This window comes from Monodon monoceros, unplaced genomic scaffold (genome assembly GCF_005190385.1).
Source record: "Monodon monoceros isolate NGI ecotype Baffin Bay Population unplaced genomic scaffold, NGI_Narwhal_1 Super_Scaffold_21, whole genome shotgun sequence".
In the NCBI taxonomy this organism is placed as follows: domain Eukaryota; kingdom Metazoa; phylum Chordata; class Mammalia; order Artiodactyla; family Monodontidae; genus Monodon; species Monodon monoceros.
In genome coordinates this window covers 111,304,022-111,323,572 of record NW_021703778.1, presented here as the reverse complement: position 1 = coordinate 111,323,572, position 19,551 = coordinate 111,304,022, and the positions used below count along the sequence as shown (strand labels likewise).

The 19,551-nt window shown below is 36.8% G+C and overlaps 1 protein-coding gene across 2 annotated transcripts in view; it reads right to left on the bottom strand.

Annotated features, from left to right (window-relative positions):
- Positions 1 to 466: 466 nt before the first annotated feature.
- Positions 467 to 19,551, bottom strand: part of PSMA6 (proteasome subunit alpha 6) — a 21,665-nt gene continuing 2,580 nt past the window's right edge. For both annotated transcript variants that reach the window (XM_029238691.1, XM_029238692.1), the window contains exons 2-7: positions 8,025 to 8,119; positions 7,486 to 7,567; positions 6,601 to 6,756; positions 4,122 to 4,300; positions 2,755 to 2,849; positions 467 to 697 (exon numbers count right to left, since the gene is read on the bottom strand). In XM_029238691.1, the coding sequence (XP_029094524.1) occupies positions 640 to 697; positions 2,755 to 2,849; positions 4,122 to 4,300; positions 6,601 to 6,756; positions 7,486 to 7,567; positions 8,025 to 8,119 (665 nt within the window). In that variant the 3' untranslated portion in view covers positions 467 to 639. The remainder of the gene's footprint in view (positions 698 to 2,754; positions 2,850 to 4,121; positions 4,301 to 6,600; positions 6,757 to 7,485; positions 7,568 to 8,024; positions 8,120 to 19,551) is intronic.

Below are 19,551 nucleotides of genomic sequence, written 5' to 3'. Positions count from 1 at the left end.
ACAGAAAATATACATATTCTACAACTTTTCTAACCCTGTTGTTTCCCAAAGGTAACTACAATTTCTGCTCTTAAAAATATTCGTTCTTATTAAGCATAGATTAAATGTGTATCTCAACTACTGAAAATCAATAATGCTAATCATTTTACTATAGTTAAAAACCTCCAATGCAACTTGGAGTCCAGGTTCAGGAATGAATGAAGAATTGTAAAATAAAGGCCTTGCCTCACATGCCCACTTACTATAGTCAGAGCAAGTTTTGAAACCAGAGTTTTAGTTTGCAATTTATTAATTATGCCATATAGCTATAGTTTAAATTTCTGGCTAGTAAGTTCCTTAAGCCAAAGAAACTTGGATCTCTCAACAAAATGAATAAAGCTACAATGTGAAGATGGTGAAAATTTATTTAACTGTCTGCATGTACCAAAGACTTAATAGTTAAAATTGGAGGTAAAAAAAGACAGGATGCGATTATTTTCCAAAAGCACTGTTTTTATTTATACAGAGTCCTAACCACTTCAGTGGCAGGAGGAGTGGGAGAGGTTCCTTTTTCAATTCAGGGGCCCCCATAATGTTGGTCTGTTGTTACGAAACACACAGGCAAGTGGCGTCATGGATTTGGTAAACTAACTACAATGTTTAGTCTCTCTCTGCTAGAGCAACAAGGTGAGCATCAATCTCTGCTTCTGTAAGAATCCTGGAAGGCAAAGGGAAAAAAACCCCACAACTATTTACTTTTTGAAAACTTTTTATTATGCAAAATTCAAAAAACACAGAAAAGTAGGATAGTAATGAACTCCTGTGTACCTATCACCCAAATTCAACAATTATCAATTTATAGCTAATCTTTTAAAAATCAATACACCCACCACTCATCCCTTCAGATTATTTTGAAGGAATTCCCAGACATCATATCAACTTCATCTATACAAACTAATGTTTAACTCTTTGACATCAGATCTAGAATTAGGTCTTTTGAAAGAAAAACCCTTTTGGTTCCAATTATGATAGCAAATATTTAAATTAAATATAAAACTAAACTATACATAGAGTATTCTATTTTAGCTCCTATGTCAAAATGCTTTTATACCTACTATAACTCAAGTTTATATCAGCCAAGAGACAAGAAGGCACTCCATGTTGAACATGTTATTTTCTAAATGATGTTTGCCCCAAAGAAATAAAAACTGCTTGGCCATCTTTAATGTGACCCATTACTGGTGAACTTTTTTTTTTTTTTGCGGTACGCAGGCCTCTCTCACTGTTGTGGCCTCTCCCGTTGCAGAGGACAGGCTCCGGATGCACAGGCTCCGGAGGCACAAGCTCAGCAGCCATGGCTCACGGACCCAGCCGCTCCGCGGCACGTGGGATCCTCCCGGACCGGGGCACAAACCCGTGTCCCCTGCATTGGCAGGCGGACTCTCAACCACCGCGCCACCAGGGAAGCCCTACTGGTGAACTTTTAAAGTGAAATTTGTCAAAGTGACATTTTTGAGTGCAAACTGGGGCAATGTAAGTAGTTTATACAGTTGTGTATACTTATGTTATACATTCTAGTTATTATTTAAGTATATTTACCATCACAGAATTTATAAATGATACAAGAGTTTTTCTGAAGACATACGATCTTTGGTTTCTTACTTATTTAACTTACTTATTTAAAGATTTTAAAGGTTATAGGAGGGTCTCAGAATAGAAAACAAGAACTATTTGTAGATCCTTTAGAGAGATTGCTCCTGCTGGAATTTTACTGCTTTAATAAAAAAAAAAAAAAGGCAACCTTTTCTATGGGGGACAGAAGGGAATTTATTTCTGTTTTTAAAAAAAATTCTATAAATTTTTCTTAAATCTTTCATGTTTATATCACTTGCCTACAGGCAACAAAAAGAACAAATTAGAAAAGAAAAATGTACTAACGTAACTCTTCAAGGTCTGGTTAAGCTTAGTTTACTACCTTTTTTTTCCCCACCCCTAACAATGACAATTGTGTCTTTATAACTGTGACCTAAAAGTAAATACACACAGTAGTCAACATGCGTTCCAGCAGGTTCCCTGAATCTGTGGATTTAACCAAAGCATTTTTTACTATTCATGAGAGTATCCAGGTTCATGGTAAAAGTCAATCACCACACAGGGTTGCTGGGAGGATTAAGTGAACTGATATATGTTAAGCATCCAGTATAGATTTGACTCATGGAAGCTGTGAAGTTGATTTGTGGGAGTTAGTCACTTAGTGAGTAAGAACAGACAAGGATCCAGCATCTGCAATTCAATTAGCTGTATGCAAAATTCAGGGGTTTCAAAGATATCCAAATAGGGTCTGAGGTACATCAGTATTTCATACTGCTCTTCAAAGCTCCACTTAAATAACCACTAAATAATAAAAGCTCCATCTGAAAAATACTAGTTTGGGAGCTGAATTTCTATTGGCCTTAAGCTAAAAAACACACACAAACACTTATGCTCAGTTTACTTCTCAGATAAAGGAGGTTATTTTACATCACCTCTGGTATTAGATATAAAATAAATGAAATGAGAAGAAAAGCAGTTTATGTCTGTCTTAAGGAGACACCCAGTAAGTTTTAAAACAGATTTCTCAGGTGCTGAAAAAAAAAAAAAAAACTAACTCTAGTTCAAAAAAATTCTTTCCTCAAGTTACAGGACAAATGAACCAACACACCTCCACCTTTCTAGACTAGAATTTATCACTTGGCAAACTTCTTTAAGTGCCCGGCCGACAATAAAATAACTCACCTGAATTTAGGATTTTCAACTGTAACTACTCCAACTTCTATTTCTGAAGGTTTGAAATCAATTGATAGAACAGTAGACAGGCATGTAATTGCAGTCTGAAAAAAAGTATCAACATTAAAATAATATAGTATTTTTCAGAGATTCCAAGATTTTTCTCATTCCAAACTTACTCAAGTCATGAGAACCACAAGCTATTCATTTTTGCTCCATGTTTGAGGTGATGTAGTTCTACAGCCACACAGATTGCTTAATTCTAACATGTTGCCTGCCAATGACAAGAAACTTGTTTATACCAAGTCGACTATAAACTAAAGGGCTCCAACAACAAAAATAGGGTGATTTACACAAAACAGTCTGTTTGCCTGGTGATCACTACATGCCAAGCAATGCTTATTAGCACTTGGAGTGAGATGGGGAGAGGATAAAGATGAATGATAGTCTTCTTTCAAGGAATTTACAGTAATAACAATTTAAGAATGTTTTAAGTGGCTTTGTACCCGATGTGATTAATTACTTATGTAACTATGAATTGCAATTAAAAAAAAAGAAAAAACCTTTAAGAAACATTTGAACAGTGCCTCCCAGATGAGAACTAGCTTATTTCCTGTTAGTGTATGATAATACTGCCAACCAAACACAAAGGTATTAGATGGTAATTCTTCCTTTCTTGTTTATCAGAATCATGTTGTTAGTCTTTAGAATTGCTGTATCCCTGACCCCCTTTTCCACAATCCACTAAAATTCTGTTTTTAACTTCTTGGCAGTAAATAAGAACTTCTTTAGTCTAAGGTTACTAAATATTTGTGTAAGAATTTTGTCTTGTCCTGTCAATTTAAAACTTCCCAATCATAATGAACAATCCCCTCAAGAACCCTGCATAAAAGAGCTCTACTTCTGTGTCCCAGATATAATTTCTCTGCCAAGTCATCCTGCGAGCATATTCTTTTACTGTGAAGATGTCTGCTTCCTTGAAAATTTGGTGTGTGGCTGCTTTTCCTTTAGGACCATAAGAGCAGCATTACTGACTCAACTTTTTCACTTCTGCTTCCAGTTAGCGTAAGCCTAATTTGAATCACAACCATGCAGGTCTTTGGACCTGGTCTTGACTCCTATTCTTAGTTATAGTTCCCCATTTTATATGTGTTTTGTTGAAAGCAGTTTCAAATACATTATGAAATGAGATGGGGAATTAGATGAATAAAAGCAGTCCTCACTGTTCCCATGTGACATCGATTTTACTATTAACCTGACAAATTTGGATATCATGACATAACCCAGGAATAGCCTATACAGATTGTCAATTCTGCAATGATCCTCATTATTCTATATAGCATAAAAAAAAGGTCAGTTCCTTTCGGCTAACTTACTTCCACTGTCTGTTCAAATGTCCAATCAAATTTCTTCTTCACTTTTTTTTCAAGGAAGCTGGTTGACTCGGTTTGTTTAACTCCTGCTGCAGTGGCTTTAAACCCACAGTAGTAACCTGCGGGATCACACTTGTACACCTGAGGGCCTTGTTCTTCATCTATACCGATTAAAATCATACCTAAACAGAAAGAAAGACCCTCATTAAATATCTTATGCCTTTATACAACAAGATTTCTTCTCTCTTGGTATTGCCACATAGCTGTTGTTAATCATTACTCTGGCCGTCTATTTTAAGTTTTTTTTTTTTCTTCCTGAGAACAGTTTTAATGTGTGACAGTAAATGCTCAATAAATGTGGAAATTAAATGATGTTACAGAAAAGGCAACTCATGAAAGCAAAGAAAATCAGGTTAGCCAATTCCACCATTCTTTTAAAAATATTTTTTAAAGGATGTGTTTTGTTTTAAGAAAACTAATAAAACACAGGTTATCACCACAGATAAATAAGGTAACAAATTTCTATTATCCAAAAGGTTTTATCACGGATTTTTTAAAGGTTTTAATGATCACAAATGTAATTTACAATTTTCTAATCCTTGCTATTACCCAAAGCATGTTCCTTTGAACCCTAATCCCTCAAGACGTTAACTAGTCAAATAAATTTGGAAAATATACTTTTCACATACTTCTTTTAGAAAAAATAATATACAAAAGCATATTAAATGTTCTAAAATCTTCTGCTGTAGGTTGACCTACTTTAGCTCAGTAGTTCTTCAGTTTATTTGACCAAGAAATACTTTTTCTTGTATAATTATGTTATTATAATGACATACAATTAAAATAAACAACCACCACCAAACTTCTTTCTACTCAGCAGAGCAGGTAACAAAGTATTTAAAGAATGGCTTAACCCCATTTGAACCTTTTTTATATAGTGTCTTCTTACAAGATTTGGTATTATTCAATGACTCTATTCACATTTATAGATGTTTTATAGAGTCTAGTAATGAGGAATTTTGAAGCTTATTTTATTGATAAACACTATGACAGTGATCAGCTATCCATTTTATTCTAATGTTATGTTACCCTGTAATTTTCTTTACATTTTATACTTGAGCTGTGATACAAAGTACAAGGGCACCACCAAAGAGAGATCCACTTACTTCTCTGCGGGGGGGGGGGGGGGGGGGAAAGAAACACTTCTTTACTTCAGGGTCTTGCAAAATGAGCAGGTTTAACAGATAAGGAAATGAAGGGCAATCAAAGCAAAAGGAACATGCACAAAGGCACATGAAAGGTCAGGGCACACCCAAGGAATGACAAAAGATCCATGTATTACAGGAGCTTCAGGTGAAAGAGAAATGCAGAGCTTCAGGTCCAAGAGGCAACTTGAGAGTAAACTGTAAGGGGCCTTGCACATCGTATTAACAACAAAACAACAAAATTTGATTTTAGAATGATAACTCATGTAGGAATATGGAACAGACTAGGAAAGATAAGGAGGAAGAAAGGCAGTGAATTAGGTGGCAGAGGCAAAAGACAATGAAAAAGTGACAGAGGAGATGGAAGGGACATATTCTAATGTAAAGCTTGATGACTAAACAGATGACCAGGGAAGGTGAGATGGGGGTAGAACAGAAGTTGAGGATGAGAGTAGGAAAAGAGCAATGATTTCAAGTTTGAAGTATCTGTGGGACATGAAGGAAGAGACTGGGCTAAAGCTAATGAGGGAGTGACTGGCATACAGGTAGTAAACGAAGCCATCAAAGTGGATGAGATCACCCAGAAGAACAAAGAGGAGAGAAGGACCAAGGAGAGAAACCAGATGAGCAACAACATTTAAGGGACCAGTAGAAGAGGATAAGCTAAGGAAACTGAGGAGAAGAGTATCATTGAAGAAATCAAGGGAGAATTTTTAAGTGACAGGTCAAAAATAGGGTCAGATGCTAAAGAAAAATCATTACACTGACTGCTTTAATTCTCATAAGTGAATGACACAATGTCAGAAACAAACATGTTGAATTTTTCAGGCTAATTTATTACATTAAATCTCAGATCAGTAAAGCTTATTCCTCTCCCAATAAAATTTTACTTGTTTTTTAAAGAAGAAATTTATTCTAAATATATGAATCACAGGCATATATGTGTGAGCCTGATTCTTTAGGGTGGTCCAAAGAAACAACTACATTGTTAAGATGCCTAATTTAAGCATTTCCATCGAACTAGTAATCTAGAATTGCAGTAGAACCTCCATTACAAAAGCCTAATAGCATCTAAAGTTTAAAGGTAGTGCCTAAAATACTGTTGTGAAACCTATCCTTCCATCACTGATTTATTATAAAGATTTCCTCACCTTTTATAACTTCCAAACCACATGTTCCAAACCCAAGTGTTACTGAAATAACTTTCTTTATGCATGTTTGCTAAAAAAAAAAATCATAATTCATCAATTATTTGGGAGACTTCTTTGCATACTTACAACAACCAAGAGGCCTCATTTCAGCATTCTGTGTGTAGACCTGAGAAATATCAGCAATTCTTTTACACAGCATGTCCACAGGAATCTCGTAACCATACTTGTATTTCCAATTAGCTGCTTCATAGCGTGCCCTCTGTACCTGGGATCTGCTGTCAGCTTAGAGCATAAAAAACAAAGGTTTACTTCTTTAGAAGGAAAGAATGAACCTCAATTCAGATAATTTTCCCAATGTATACATATATCTGCATTATGACTTAAGGAAAACAGAAGTGGTCCACTATGGCTTTTTCTCCCACCAACGTATAATGAATGACTCAGCAATAAGTACGTGACAAAAAAGGAAAAAAGTTTAAAAAATGAAGTTCTATATCCAGCACTGCACTTTTATGCTGAGCCCTTCATCAGCTGTCAAAATAGTTTCTAAAAGTGTCTAATAACTCCCCAAAGACCAGGTTTTAAGGAAAGAAAATAATGTTTCTCTCGATCTTTTTTTTGTGGGCTTGAATTTTCCCTTGATTTCAGAAAATAAAAACCCAATGTTATTTTTATAATTCTCACCTACTTCTAACCAGTGTCACTATCACCAGGTTTGAGATATACTGACTTATGTCCCCTTAAATTACTAACCATATCTGAAATAAATCATCTATGAGAGGGGCCTCAGCTCAGTTTCCCTGACTGTAGCATAGAGATCTAATTCTATTATACTTATGGTTTCAAACAAGCTCACAATACTCTGAAGATATTGATACTAGCCTTGGAAGACTGCAAATCTACTCATATCACCTGAAAATCAGACACTAAAGGAAGCCTTTTAAAATTAATACAAAACTCAAAAATAATCTGAAGAAAATAACAAATCTAAGTAGGTATTAAGTCAATCACCTGTCATTCCTGTCATCACGCAGCCGATGTTTTCGGTTATCTTGAATAAGTGAGTCACTGTGCTGGAATCCAATAATTTGTCCTAATGAACAAAATAAATCAAGATAATTTTAAAAATCACAGGTCTCTGTGTAGTGACAAAAAAACATTATGGAATGATAACAATGAACTATATAATAAATGTCTTCTGCTCATTTTACAGTTAAAACCAATAAAAAATGGGGGCAGGGGCACAACTGTTTTCCTTTTTCAGATGATATGTTTCCTGTGGGCAAGAATTATAGCTCACCAAAGTGTGTTTTGAGGTCCCTGAAGACAAAAGACCTAGAAATCCCACTGTGTTATAATCATACCACAAAGTTCAACTTGTCAATTCTGTCTACTCAGTTAATTGTCAATTCTTCTTGGATGACAGACAGGAAAGCAGGGTCAAAGTAAAAACAATGTTAACATATATAATAATATACCCTTGTACAAACTCATGAAACATTCTTGCATTATATTCTGCAACAATTGGCTATCTTGGCAGTACTACTTACAGGTACTTTCTTCTGTGTGACAATTACTGCACAGTCTTTCCCTCTGACAGCTACTGATGTAAGGCCACCCTGGTTAATAGCCTTAAAAGCATATTCTGGAAAATAGAACAGTTTTTTTTAAGAGGTGAAATAAATGATCATAGATTCATACAACGGAATAGTTATTAAAAATAAAGAGCTTTATGAACTAACATGGAATGCCATCCAATACATGCAAAGTCAAAATAATAATGATAATAATAAATCGTAATTAAACCAACTCCACTTCTTTCCATTTTGATCATTTTCATCAGGTACAAATACCAAATTTCCAATAAACATTTAATTAAGTTTTATTATATCAAATCTTTATCAATTACGTTTTATCAATTAAAAAGTTTGTTTTGTAGCCATTATTTCTACCAAGTCTGGTTTCCCTGGGTCAAATTTAGGTGATCTAAATTTTCTCAAGATTTACTATTTCTGTTAACTTTTGGTCAATAACTAATTGACTGTATGCAGTTTTAACTGCTGTTAGATTACTTTGTCTTTTCTTCCCCCCCTACCAAATTGAAATTTTCTGGATCATGTTATTTGCAATTTTCATGTTACCTACACTATAGGATTCTTTAGTTTATCTATAACAAACTTCAGCTTGTGCACTTCTCTAGCTGCTGTCAAATCATTCCCATGTTAAAACAGCTGAATTGAAGTGGTTTATAAAAACAAACTACTATGGCACCATGTGGTTTAGCTGATAATGACTGCCTGTGGAGAGTAGAATTACAGATGAGACTATCCCTTTCTATGTTGTATATTTCTGTAATATTTAAACTTAATATAAACATATATTTTGTAATTTGTAAAATTAATATATATTAATAACAAAAATTAATATATGCTCACTGTAGAAAATATAAAGGATAATGTAAAAGAAAAAAATTACTCACTACTCCAATTGTTATCTACATTTGATGTATAATAGATGCTTTTACTCTGTGCACCAGGTCTGAGGCCTGGTCTTATTTGGTTCAAAAAGCCACTGGTGATGAAGATCATCTGAGGAAGATACTACCTATGATACCAAAGAATTTCCTTTAATAGGAGCTGTGATAAAAATCCTTTGTCAAATATTTCTAAGTGGCCACATATTGAAGAGAACAAGAGTAAAAAGACTCTAGAAAAATCACCTCAAAGAAAATCCTCAGATCTAACTTACATTTAACTAGCTAATTACAACAGCTTGTTTTTACCATCCCATTACACCACAAACAACTTCTAAAATACAATGTTTCATAATGCTTCTCAGTTCTGTTTCTCATATGGTCAATAAAGCCTCTACCAGATCAACCCTCCACAGGTAAACTATAAACTCTAGACAAAACTACCCAAAGACACCAGAAAGAGGCCAAAAGAGGCAGATTTCAAAGAGGGAGGCAACGCTTGAAGATGGCAATGGACTGGGGTGAGCTCCCCATTTTCATGACTTAAGCTTGCATGCAGGTCCCAGTCAGGGGTACACACCCACAGAAAACTCCGTCCTTTTGGCCTGAAGAGCTAGGGAACAGCTTGGGGGAGTAACCACAGCTGCTGGAAAATGAGGAAGAGAAAGGAGAGAGCCAGAGAGGGAGAGCCCCAACTTCTATGTTGCCCAAATCTCTAGCTGATTCCATAACCACACACACAAAAGACAGACTCCAAGCAGCCTAGCTAGGATAAAAGAATTGAGATTTAAGCTGCCACCCAAATTAACCGCCTGCTAGAACAAATTAATGCTCTTCGGAGGAATATAACAGAATCCAGTCTTCACAACCTAACATTCACAAATGCCCAGGATATAATCCAGAATTACTCAACATACCAAAAAAGAAACCAAACCAAACATAGTTAAACATGATCTACTTAGAAGAGACCAACCCTGAGATGACCCAGATGTTGTATTAGCAGGTAAAGTTATTAAAACTATGTTCAATGACATAATGAAAAATATTCAAGATGAAATAAGAAATCTCAGTAAATTACAAAAGAACCAAATAGAAATTACAGAACTGAAAAATACAATATCTGAAATTTAAAAATTCACCAAGTGAACTTAACTGCAGAATGGAGATATATGAAAATGAATCAAACTATCCCTCTTTTTTTTTTTTTTTTTTTGGCCGTGCTGCATGGCATGCAGGATCTTAGTTCCCAGACCAGGGACTGAACCTGAGCCCCCTGCAGTGGAAGCACAGAGTCCTAACCACTGGACCACCAGGGAATTCCCTATCCAATTTTAAACAAGAGAAAACAGATTTAACAAACAAGTCTGTGGGTCAACATCAAAAGGTATAATGTGTGTAACTGGAGTCCCATATGGACAGGAAAGCACGAGACACCCCCCCCCCAAAATCTTTAGAAATAATGGCTAAAATGCTCCAAATTTGGCAAAAGACATAAAATTTCATACTGAAGAACCAGCAAACTCCAAGCAGGATAAATACAAAGAAAACCACACCTGTGCGCTCATTATAGTCAAATTCCTGAAAACCAAAGCAGAGAAAATTTTGAAAAACAGAGAAAAAGAACAGATTATACACAAGAGAACAATGATTTGAATTCCATGATTGCACCTGAAGACAGTGGAACATCCTTAACGTGTGGAAAGAAAAATCATCAATTCAGAATTCTATATCCAACAAAAACATCCTTCAAGAATGAAAGTTAAATAAAGATACTTTCAGACTTGCAACAAAAACGCTAAAAGAAGTTCTTCGGGCTGAAGGAAAATGATACCAAAGAAAACTCCAATCTTTAGAAATGAGGAACATCAAAAAATGGTAAATATCTGGATAAATATAAAAGACTATTTTATTCTCTTTAATTCTTTAAAACTACCTAACAAGGGCTTCCTTGGTGGCGCAGTGGTTAAGAATCCACCTGCCAATGCAGGAGACATGGGTTCAAGCCCTGGTCGGGGAAGATCCCACATGCTGCGGAGCAACTAAGCCCATGCACCACAACTACTGAGCCTGCGCTCTAGAGCCCACAAGCCACAACTACTGAGCCTGCATGCCACAACTACTGAAGCCCATGTGCCTAGAGCCCATGCTCTGCAACAAGAGAAACCACCGCAATGAGAAGCCCACACACTGCAATGAAGAGTAGTCCCCACTTGCCCCAACTAGAGAAAAGCCCTTGCGCAGGAATGAAGACCCAACACAGCAAAAAATAAATAAATAAATAGATTTTATTTATATATATATAAATACTTAAAAAAAGTTACATTTGTGGAGTTTGTGAAATATGTACATGTATTACTTATAAAAAAGAAAGGGAGTAAATGGACTTTCAATGTTTCAAGGCTTGCACATTTTAGGTGAAATGAGAAATATTAACTCTAAGACTGGGAGAAGTTAAGCATGTATATACAATCCTTAGAACAACACTAAAGGATGCTAAGAAGTAGCCAAAAGGCTAATAGATTAAAATGAAATTCTAAAAACTGTTCAAATAATTGAAAAGGAGGCAAGGGAGGAGGTACTGGGGAACAAATAAACAAACAAACAAAACAAAGACAAACAGAAATAAATAAAATAGTAAATTTAAATCTAACCATGTCAACAACTGCATTAAATGCTAATGGATGAGGGGACTTCCCTGGTGGCGCAGTGGTTAAGAATCTGCCTGCCAATGCAGGGGACACGGGTTCAAGCCCTGGTCCGGGAAGATCCCACATGCCGTGGAGCAACTAAGCCCGTGCGCCACAACTACTGAGCCCACATGCCACAACTACTGAAGCCCATGCGCCTAGAGTCCATGCTCCGCCACAAGAAAAGCCACCACAATGAGAAGCCTGCACACCGCAACAACCAATAGCCCCCACTCGCCCTAACTAGAGAAAGCCCAGGCGCAGCAACAAAGACCCAACGCAGTCATAAATAAATAAATAAACAAATAAATGCTAATGGATGAAATACTCCAATTAAAAGAAACTGACAGATTTAGAGAACAAATGTATGGACACCAAGCGGGAAAAGCGGAGGTGGGGAGTGGTGGTGGTGGGATGAATTGGGAGATTGGGATTGACATACATACACTATTATGTATAAAATAGATAACTAATAAGAACCTGCTGTATAAAAAATAAATGAATACATAAAATTCAAATTAAAAAATTTTAAGATTAAAAAAAGCAGAAACTGTCAGAATGGATAGAAAAGCAAGACTCAAATATATGCTGCCTACTGGAGACACACTTTAATAAATGGATGAAAAACCGTATACCACACAAAAGCATCAGAAAGTTGGAGGGACTATACTAATATCAGATAAAGTAGACTTCAAGACAAAGAGTATTATCAGAAATAAAGAGGAGCATTTCAAAATGAGAGAAGAATCAATTCATAAGAAGACATAACACTAATAAATGTATACACACCTTTTAAGACTACTTCAAAATACATGAAAGGAAGATTGACCAAATTAAAAAAAGAAATGGACAATCACACCCAGTTAAAGATTTTAACACTGCCACTCAGCAACCGCTAGAAACAAACACCAAAAAAGTAAACATACATGATATGAACTACACCATCAACCACCCTGACCTAGGTGGTATCTGTAGAATACTATTGGCAATAACTGAAAAATATACAGGCACATGGTATTAACAGTACATGGTACATTTACCAAGACAGACCATATGTTAGGCCATAAAACAAGTCTCAATTTTTAAAGTGCTGAAATCCCTATACTTAGGGAAAATTTTAAATTTGAAAATTTAAAACCACAGTTCTAAATAATCCATGCATCAAAGAAGTAATCACCAGGGACATTTTAAAATATTTTGAACTGAATGGTAATAAAAATGTACCAAAACTTGTAGGATGCAGCTAAAAGTATTCAGAAGGAATTCTACTGTTATGGTGGACAGATCCTAAGGTGGCCTCCCCTCCACAATACCTGCCTCCTGGTGTTCACATCTCTGTGTAATCCCCTCCCCTGAGTGTGGGCAAGATCTCTTAACTTCCTTCTAACAAACTAAATATGGCAAAGGTGATGAGATGGCACTCTACTGATTACATTATATAGACTCCACCTTGCTAGCAGACTCAACTCTTGAGATTCTTCCTGCTGGCTTGATAAGTAGCTATGGGGCAAGAACCACCGGTGGCCTCTGGTGAACAGCCAGAAGGTAGTTGGGGCCCTCAGTCCTACACTGCAAGCCTAAGTTTCCACTTTAAGAAGCTAGAAAAGGGCAAAGTAAACCCAGATTAGAAGAAAAGAAATAATAAAGATCAGAAATCAATGAAATAGACAAAAAAGAGAACATGAGCAAAGTCAAAAATTGATTCTTTGAACAAAAAACAATAAACCAACGGGACTTCCCTGGCAGTCCAGTGGTTAAGACTCTGCATTCCCAATGCAGGGGGCATGGGTTCAATCCCTGGTCAGGGAACTAAAATCTCACGTACCGCAAGGTGCGGCCAAACCAAAAACCAACAAAATTATAAGCCTTTTGGTATGTTGAAAAACGGTCCCCAAATGATATCCACGTCCTAATCCCTGGAACCTGCAAATACTACCATAGGTAGCTTAAAAAAAAAAAAAAAAGAGAGAGAAATATTTGCACATGTGATTAAGTTAATTTTGAGATGGGGAGATTATCCTGGTGGGCCCTAAATGCATTCCTATTAAGAGACAGAGGGAAACTTTATACACACAGAGGAGAAGGTGCTATGAAGAGGGAGCAGACAGATTTGAAAATGCTGGTCTTGAAGATCAGAGTGATGCAGCCGCAAGCCAAGAAATGCTGGCAGCCTCTTGAAGTGGACGAGACAAGGAATGCATTCTTCCCTAGAGCCTCCAGAGAGAGCATGGCCCTGCTCGACAGCTAGATGTTGGTCCGGTGATACAGATTTCAGACTTCACGCCTCCAGAACTGTGAGAGAATAAATTCTGTTGTGTTAAGCCTCCAAGTTTGTGGTGATTTGTTACAGCAGCCACAGGAAACTCATACAAACCTCTAGCCAGACTAACTAAGAAAATAAGAGAATACAAATGATCAGTTACCAGGAATAAAAGAAGAGTTATCACTATACATATTATAGAGATAAAGAAACATTAGGGATAATCACTTCTATACAGATATATACCTGGGTCACCATTCTTGATCTCACCTGATTTCAGTTCCACATTTTCAGCTCCTTGCTGTGTTATTATCTGATTGTTCAGAACACAATTCTGGCCTAAAAGTATTCCATCTATGGCTATACAGGGCTATTAGTTTGCAATTTTTACCATCTCTCCTCTTACACTGTACTTTTTGCTTAGAGACCTTGACCCTTCCCACACCCATGTCTGCTGCTTCAGGTCCTCTCTGGACTGCCCTATCACTCTTACTTCCACCTAGCCAATGCCTGCCCTTCCCCTCAAGCCTCTTCCATTTCCCATGGACACTCTCTCTGATTGTCCTAGAAGGGACTCTTCAACCCTTTCTCTGAATTCCCATAGTATTTCCTATCTCACCAGTAATTTTAGCATTTTCAAATGTGTATTTCCCCCTCCACCACCAAAATGGATAGTCAAAGAAAGCAGGAACCAAGGAACTTTAAAATTACACTTGCAACCAGTAGACACTAAGTCAAAGGTTGGCCATGGACCCAATCCAGCTTACTCAAACTGGTTTAGAATACACAGTTTCCTAGAAAGATTTTAATTAACTAAAAGTCTGATAAAGTAAAATGAGGGTTTAGTTTTTCTTAGAAAAAAAAATTCTGGTATCTTTTGACCCTCATTCCCACATAGCAACTGTCCTGCAGAGGAAAAATCATCTAGGGCTGGAATGTGTTTTGCAGTTTTTCACAGTTCCCATCACTCCTCCTCCTATCTCACCAGCCGGTTTCACTCATGTGCATTACTTATCTGGTCTGCTTAAATAATGCAATAGATAAAAGGCCACAAAAGAAAGAGCTACAGCCCTCACCATATAATAAAATTTTGTCCCACAAAAAAAAATTTTTTTACACATAGAAAATGTTTCTCAATAGACAATGTGCCTATGAATTAGCCAGGATTCATTAAAGGAGTCCTAGTCCTCTCTCCCTGTCTATATAGAGTAGTGCTGTCCAGCAGAACTTTCTGTGATGATGGCAGTGTTCTACATTTGCACTGTCCAATATAATAGCCATTAGCCACATGTGGCTACTGAGCACTTGAAATATGGCTAGTGCAATGAAGAAACTGAATTTTTAATTTAATTTAAAGTTCTTAGTTAAGAATATCATTCCTGGGACTTCCCTGGTGGCGTAGTGGTTAATCCACCTGCCAATGCAGGGGACACAGGTTCAAGCCCTGGTCCGGGAAGATCACATGTGCCGCGGAGCAACTAAGTCCGTGCGTCACAACTGCTGAGCCTACGTTCTGGAGCCCGTGAACCACAACTAATGAGCCTGCATGCTGCAACTACAGAAGCCCACGTGGCCGAGAGCCTGTGCTCCGCAACAAGAGAAGACACCGCACTGAGTAGCCCGCGCACTGCAACGAAGACCCAACACAGCCAAATAAATAAATAAATAAATAAACAAACAAAAAAAGAATATCATTCCTGGACTTCCCTGGCGGCCAGTGGTTGAGACTCCATACTTCCACCGCAGGGGGCACAGGTTCCATCCCTGGCGGGGAACTAGGATCCCACATGCCGTGTTGTGCGGCCAATATATATATATATATATATATATATATATATATAAAATTCCTGCTCTTCATCTCCTACTTTCCAGTCTCCTTCACTGCTTCCATCTCTTCAGCTGACTCCTTAAATACTGGTATCCCCCAGAATTCTATCATTTCTCCCCATCACTAGATGATTTTATCCTATATAATCACCACTAACTATGTCATCTTTAGCTCTGAACCCACATTTGCAAATACCTATTTCTCCCACAGGCATGTCTGAAATTAAACTCCTCTTCTCTATAAACCTCCTTTTTTTATAGTCCTTATCTCAAATTACTAACCACTCAAGTTTTCAAGCTGGGTACCATTTCTGACTCTTCACTTCTGTCTCATCAGAGAAATGTCCACTCGTATCTAGGATTTGCTTTAAAATAGTCCTGCAGAGATGGGAAAAGTATATGGGAAAACAAGATTGATAAAATGCTGACAACCGCTGAAGCTGGATTATGGATACATGTGGGTCATTGTATTATTCTACCTACTTTGGTTTGAAATTTTCCACAATAAAATTTTTAAAAATAAAACTCAAGGGATTCCCTGGTGGCACAGTGGTTGAGAGTCTGCCTGCCAATGCAGGGGACAAGGGTTCATGCCCTGGTCAGGGAAGATCCCACATGCCGCGGAGTGAACGGACCCGTGAGCCATGGCCACTGAGCCTGTGCATCCGGAGCCTGTGCTCCGCAATGGGAGAGGCCACAACAGTGAGAGGCCCGTGTACCACAAAAAAAATAAAAATAAAAAAATAAAACTCAAGAATCTCCCCTTCTCCAGCCTTTCTCTCTCAATACCTTAGTTCACTCATTAGGGCTTATATGGATTACTGAACAAGCCTCTCCAAAGTGGTCTTCCTGTCATCTTTCCCTTTCTACTCTAGTTCTACACTCAACTCTTCTATTTTACTTAATAATTTTGTCGTTCTTCAAGATTTCTGCCGGCTATGTCCAAAACCTATGGGACAAAGTCCAAACCCTAGCATGGCATCCAAATCTCTTCAAAATTTTGCTACCATCTACTCTTCCAGTTATCACTGTCTGCTCCAACCACACTGACTGACCAATACACTGGTCTCCCCGAATTTCCTTATCTAATCTCCATGTAGATCAATTTATGTTCTCTGAGGAAACTTTCCTGGCTCTTCCTGTGAGTGTCACTTCCAAAAGTACCCTTTTTTGCACAGATTTTTTAGTACTTACCATGGTGCACTGCACTGTAATTTTCAATAAAATTTTGTGTAAATGAATCCCCATTATAACACTACCACCAGCATAAAATAAATAAGCTACAAAAACACATATTGTACAGCACAGGGAATATAGCCAATATTTTATAATAACTATAAATGGGGTATAACCTTTAAAAATTGTGAATTACCATTCTGTACACCTGAAACTTATATTGTTCACCAACTATACCTCAATTAAAAAATTTTTTTAATTAAAACAATTTTAATTTAAATAATACCACCATAAAATATGTATGTTACAATAATTTCCACAAAAATGCAAACTGCCAAGTAAAGAATCTAGAGACAATAACTAAAAGATATCTTCTAAAGGAACACTGGGAGAGTAAAAAGTAATGTCACAGTTTATAGCAGAGGTGAGCATGAAGCCCAATTAAGAGAAAATAGTTCATAGGCAGCATTTAAAAGGCATGTTTAGTTTTTAAAAGTCAGAATTCACATGTCTGAAATAATAATTAAACACTTTATCTCCATTACTAAAGATTTGTGTTTTTGGATAAAATTTCAGAAACTTACAAAACTAGCAAGCACTATTATGTTAATCTCAGCAATCTGTTATTGAATGTCCAAGATTATGCAGGAAAATGATAGCCCATTTCTCATTTTTTAAATGGGAAAAACTATAATGAATTTATTATTTTAAATGGGAAAGATTATAATGGATTTAAGTTACATATTAAATTTCTTAATTAGTAACTTAAATACATAGTAAATTACCTATTATATATGTATTAGATTGAACCACACGAAAGAGCTATTTTTATAGGTAAAAACCAGTCAAACACCAGCAGTTTCACAAGGTTTAACCTAACAACAAACAGGTTAGAATGAAAACTGCTTCCTTGATTACAAATAAAATGGTTAATAAAGTTGTTTGTATATAGAGACCTCTTTTCCACAGTAATCTCTCACACACTCTGCTTCCTCCTCTACAATCTTCCTCAACACTTTCCCAACTTTTCCAGGACTCATTCGTATAACACTAGGAAAAAACAGGGGCTAAATAAAAGGTACTGTGACAAAATGTTCAGGACAAGCACACAATGCCCGACAATGGCTCACAGTATGAGCTGCTCAGTGTGATGCTAGCGACAACAGCGATGTACGTCCCATTTATGGACGCTCATTTCAAAGCATCTACAGGTGATTCTGAAATTCTGCCAATTATAGGAATGTAACTCAAGACTTATCCCACCCATAATTTTGTCTAAAATGCTGTACTGAGATGGAAACTAAATTTTTGGTGCTCAGCATGATGTAGGGTATACGGAAATAGAAACAGAAATGTTGTATACATGAAACTTAATGTTATAAGCCAATGTTACCCCAATAAAACACAAATCTAAAATTTAAAAAAAAAAAAGAGAGAATGCAGCCCTAATGACACCTTAATTTTCAGCCTATGTGACCCTAAGCCTACCAGACTTCTAACTTACAAGACTGGGAAAAAAATAAATAGACATTTTAAAACAAACAAAAAAAGCTGTACTGAATTCTGGAAAATATGCTTTTTTCCCATATAAACATGGGCTGGAAAAATAATGTATGGTCCATACATTCTTCAAAGTTTGGTTATCAAAAAAATAAGAAATGTTCTACTGGGGAAAGGCAGGTATTCTGCAGGATATGTCTACATTCAATTTGAATGCTGTACGACTAGAAACTTTTTGTTAAGATCTTTTGAAACTGCCATTCTGTCTTTCCCTAACCTTGTAACTTAAGCAGGAAGTGTGTCTCATTTCACAGTGCCTCCAAATATTACACTCCTGAAAATGGTGATGTTCAAGCAGATGGGGTCATTAGAAATCTTGGCGTTTGTGTGTGTGTCGGGGGGGGATGATATGAGGTTGAAAACATAGCAGTGTTTGATCCCATTATTTTTGTGTAGTTTTAATATGTATGTATTTATGAATATATATACACGTATGTATACATATACACATTTAATTTCAAATCAGATTCAAGAGGTCATGAGGGTTGAGAAACACTACTTTAAAACAAGAATTTTTTTTTAACAGCAAAAGAAGCAAACAGTAAGTACTCCTCAATCCATTTATTTGTGAAACTCCTGATTCCATTTTTATCAGCCACTTGTTTCTTCCTGACAGCATCCCTCACAGAAACATTTTACTGAGCACTTACTATGTGACAGACACTCAGTACTTTACATCTATTAGCTCATTAAATCCTTAGAGACCTGTAAGGTAAGTGGAATTATTATCTCTATTTTACATATGTATAAAGTTTTCCTAGTTGGTGTGGAGCAAGGACTCCCCAGGAATCCTGGCTTCAGTACACAGTACCACTTCCAGATTAGAAAACTGTCCTCTCCAGTCTGTCTCTACCAGGCCATTTCTTTCCTTTCCTTATCAGCATGCTCCCTTCTTAGAAGCAACCAAGCAGTGCTCACTTTCATCTGGGAGGCAAATTCAAGTGACTGCTCCTACCTCCCTTGCCAGGCATATCCAGCAAAAGACCTGCAAGCAGAAGAGAGGCCTGAAAGTAATAAGTGCTCTGTATATAGCGCTACAGTTTTTCTACACACACACACACACACACACACACACACACACACACACACACACA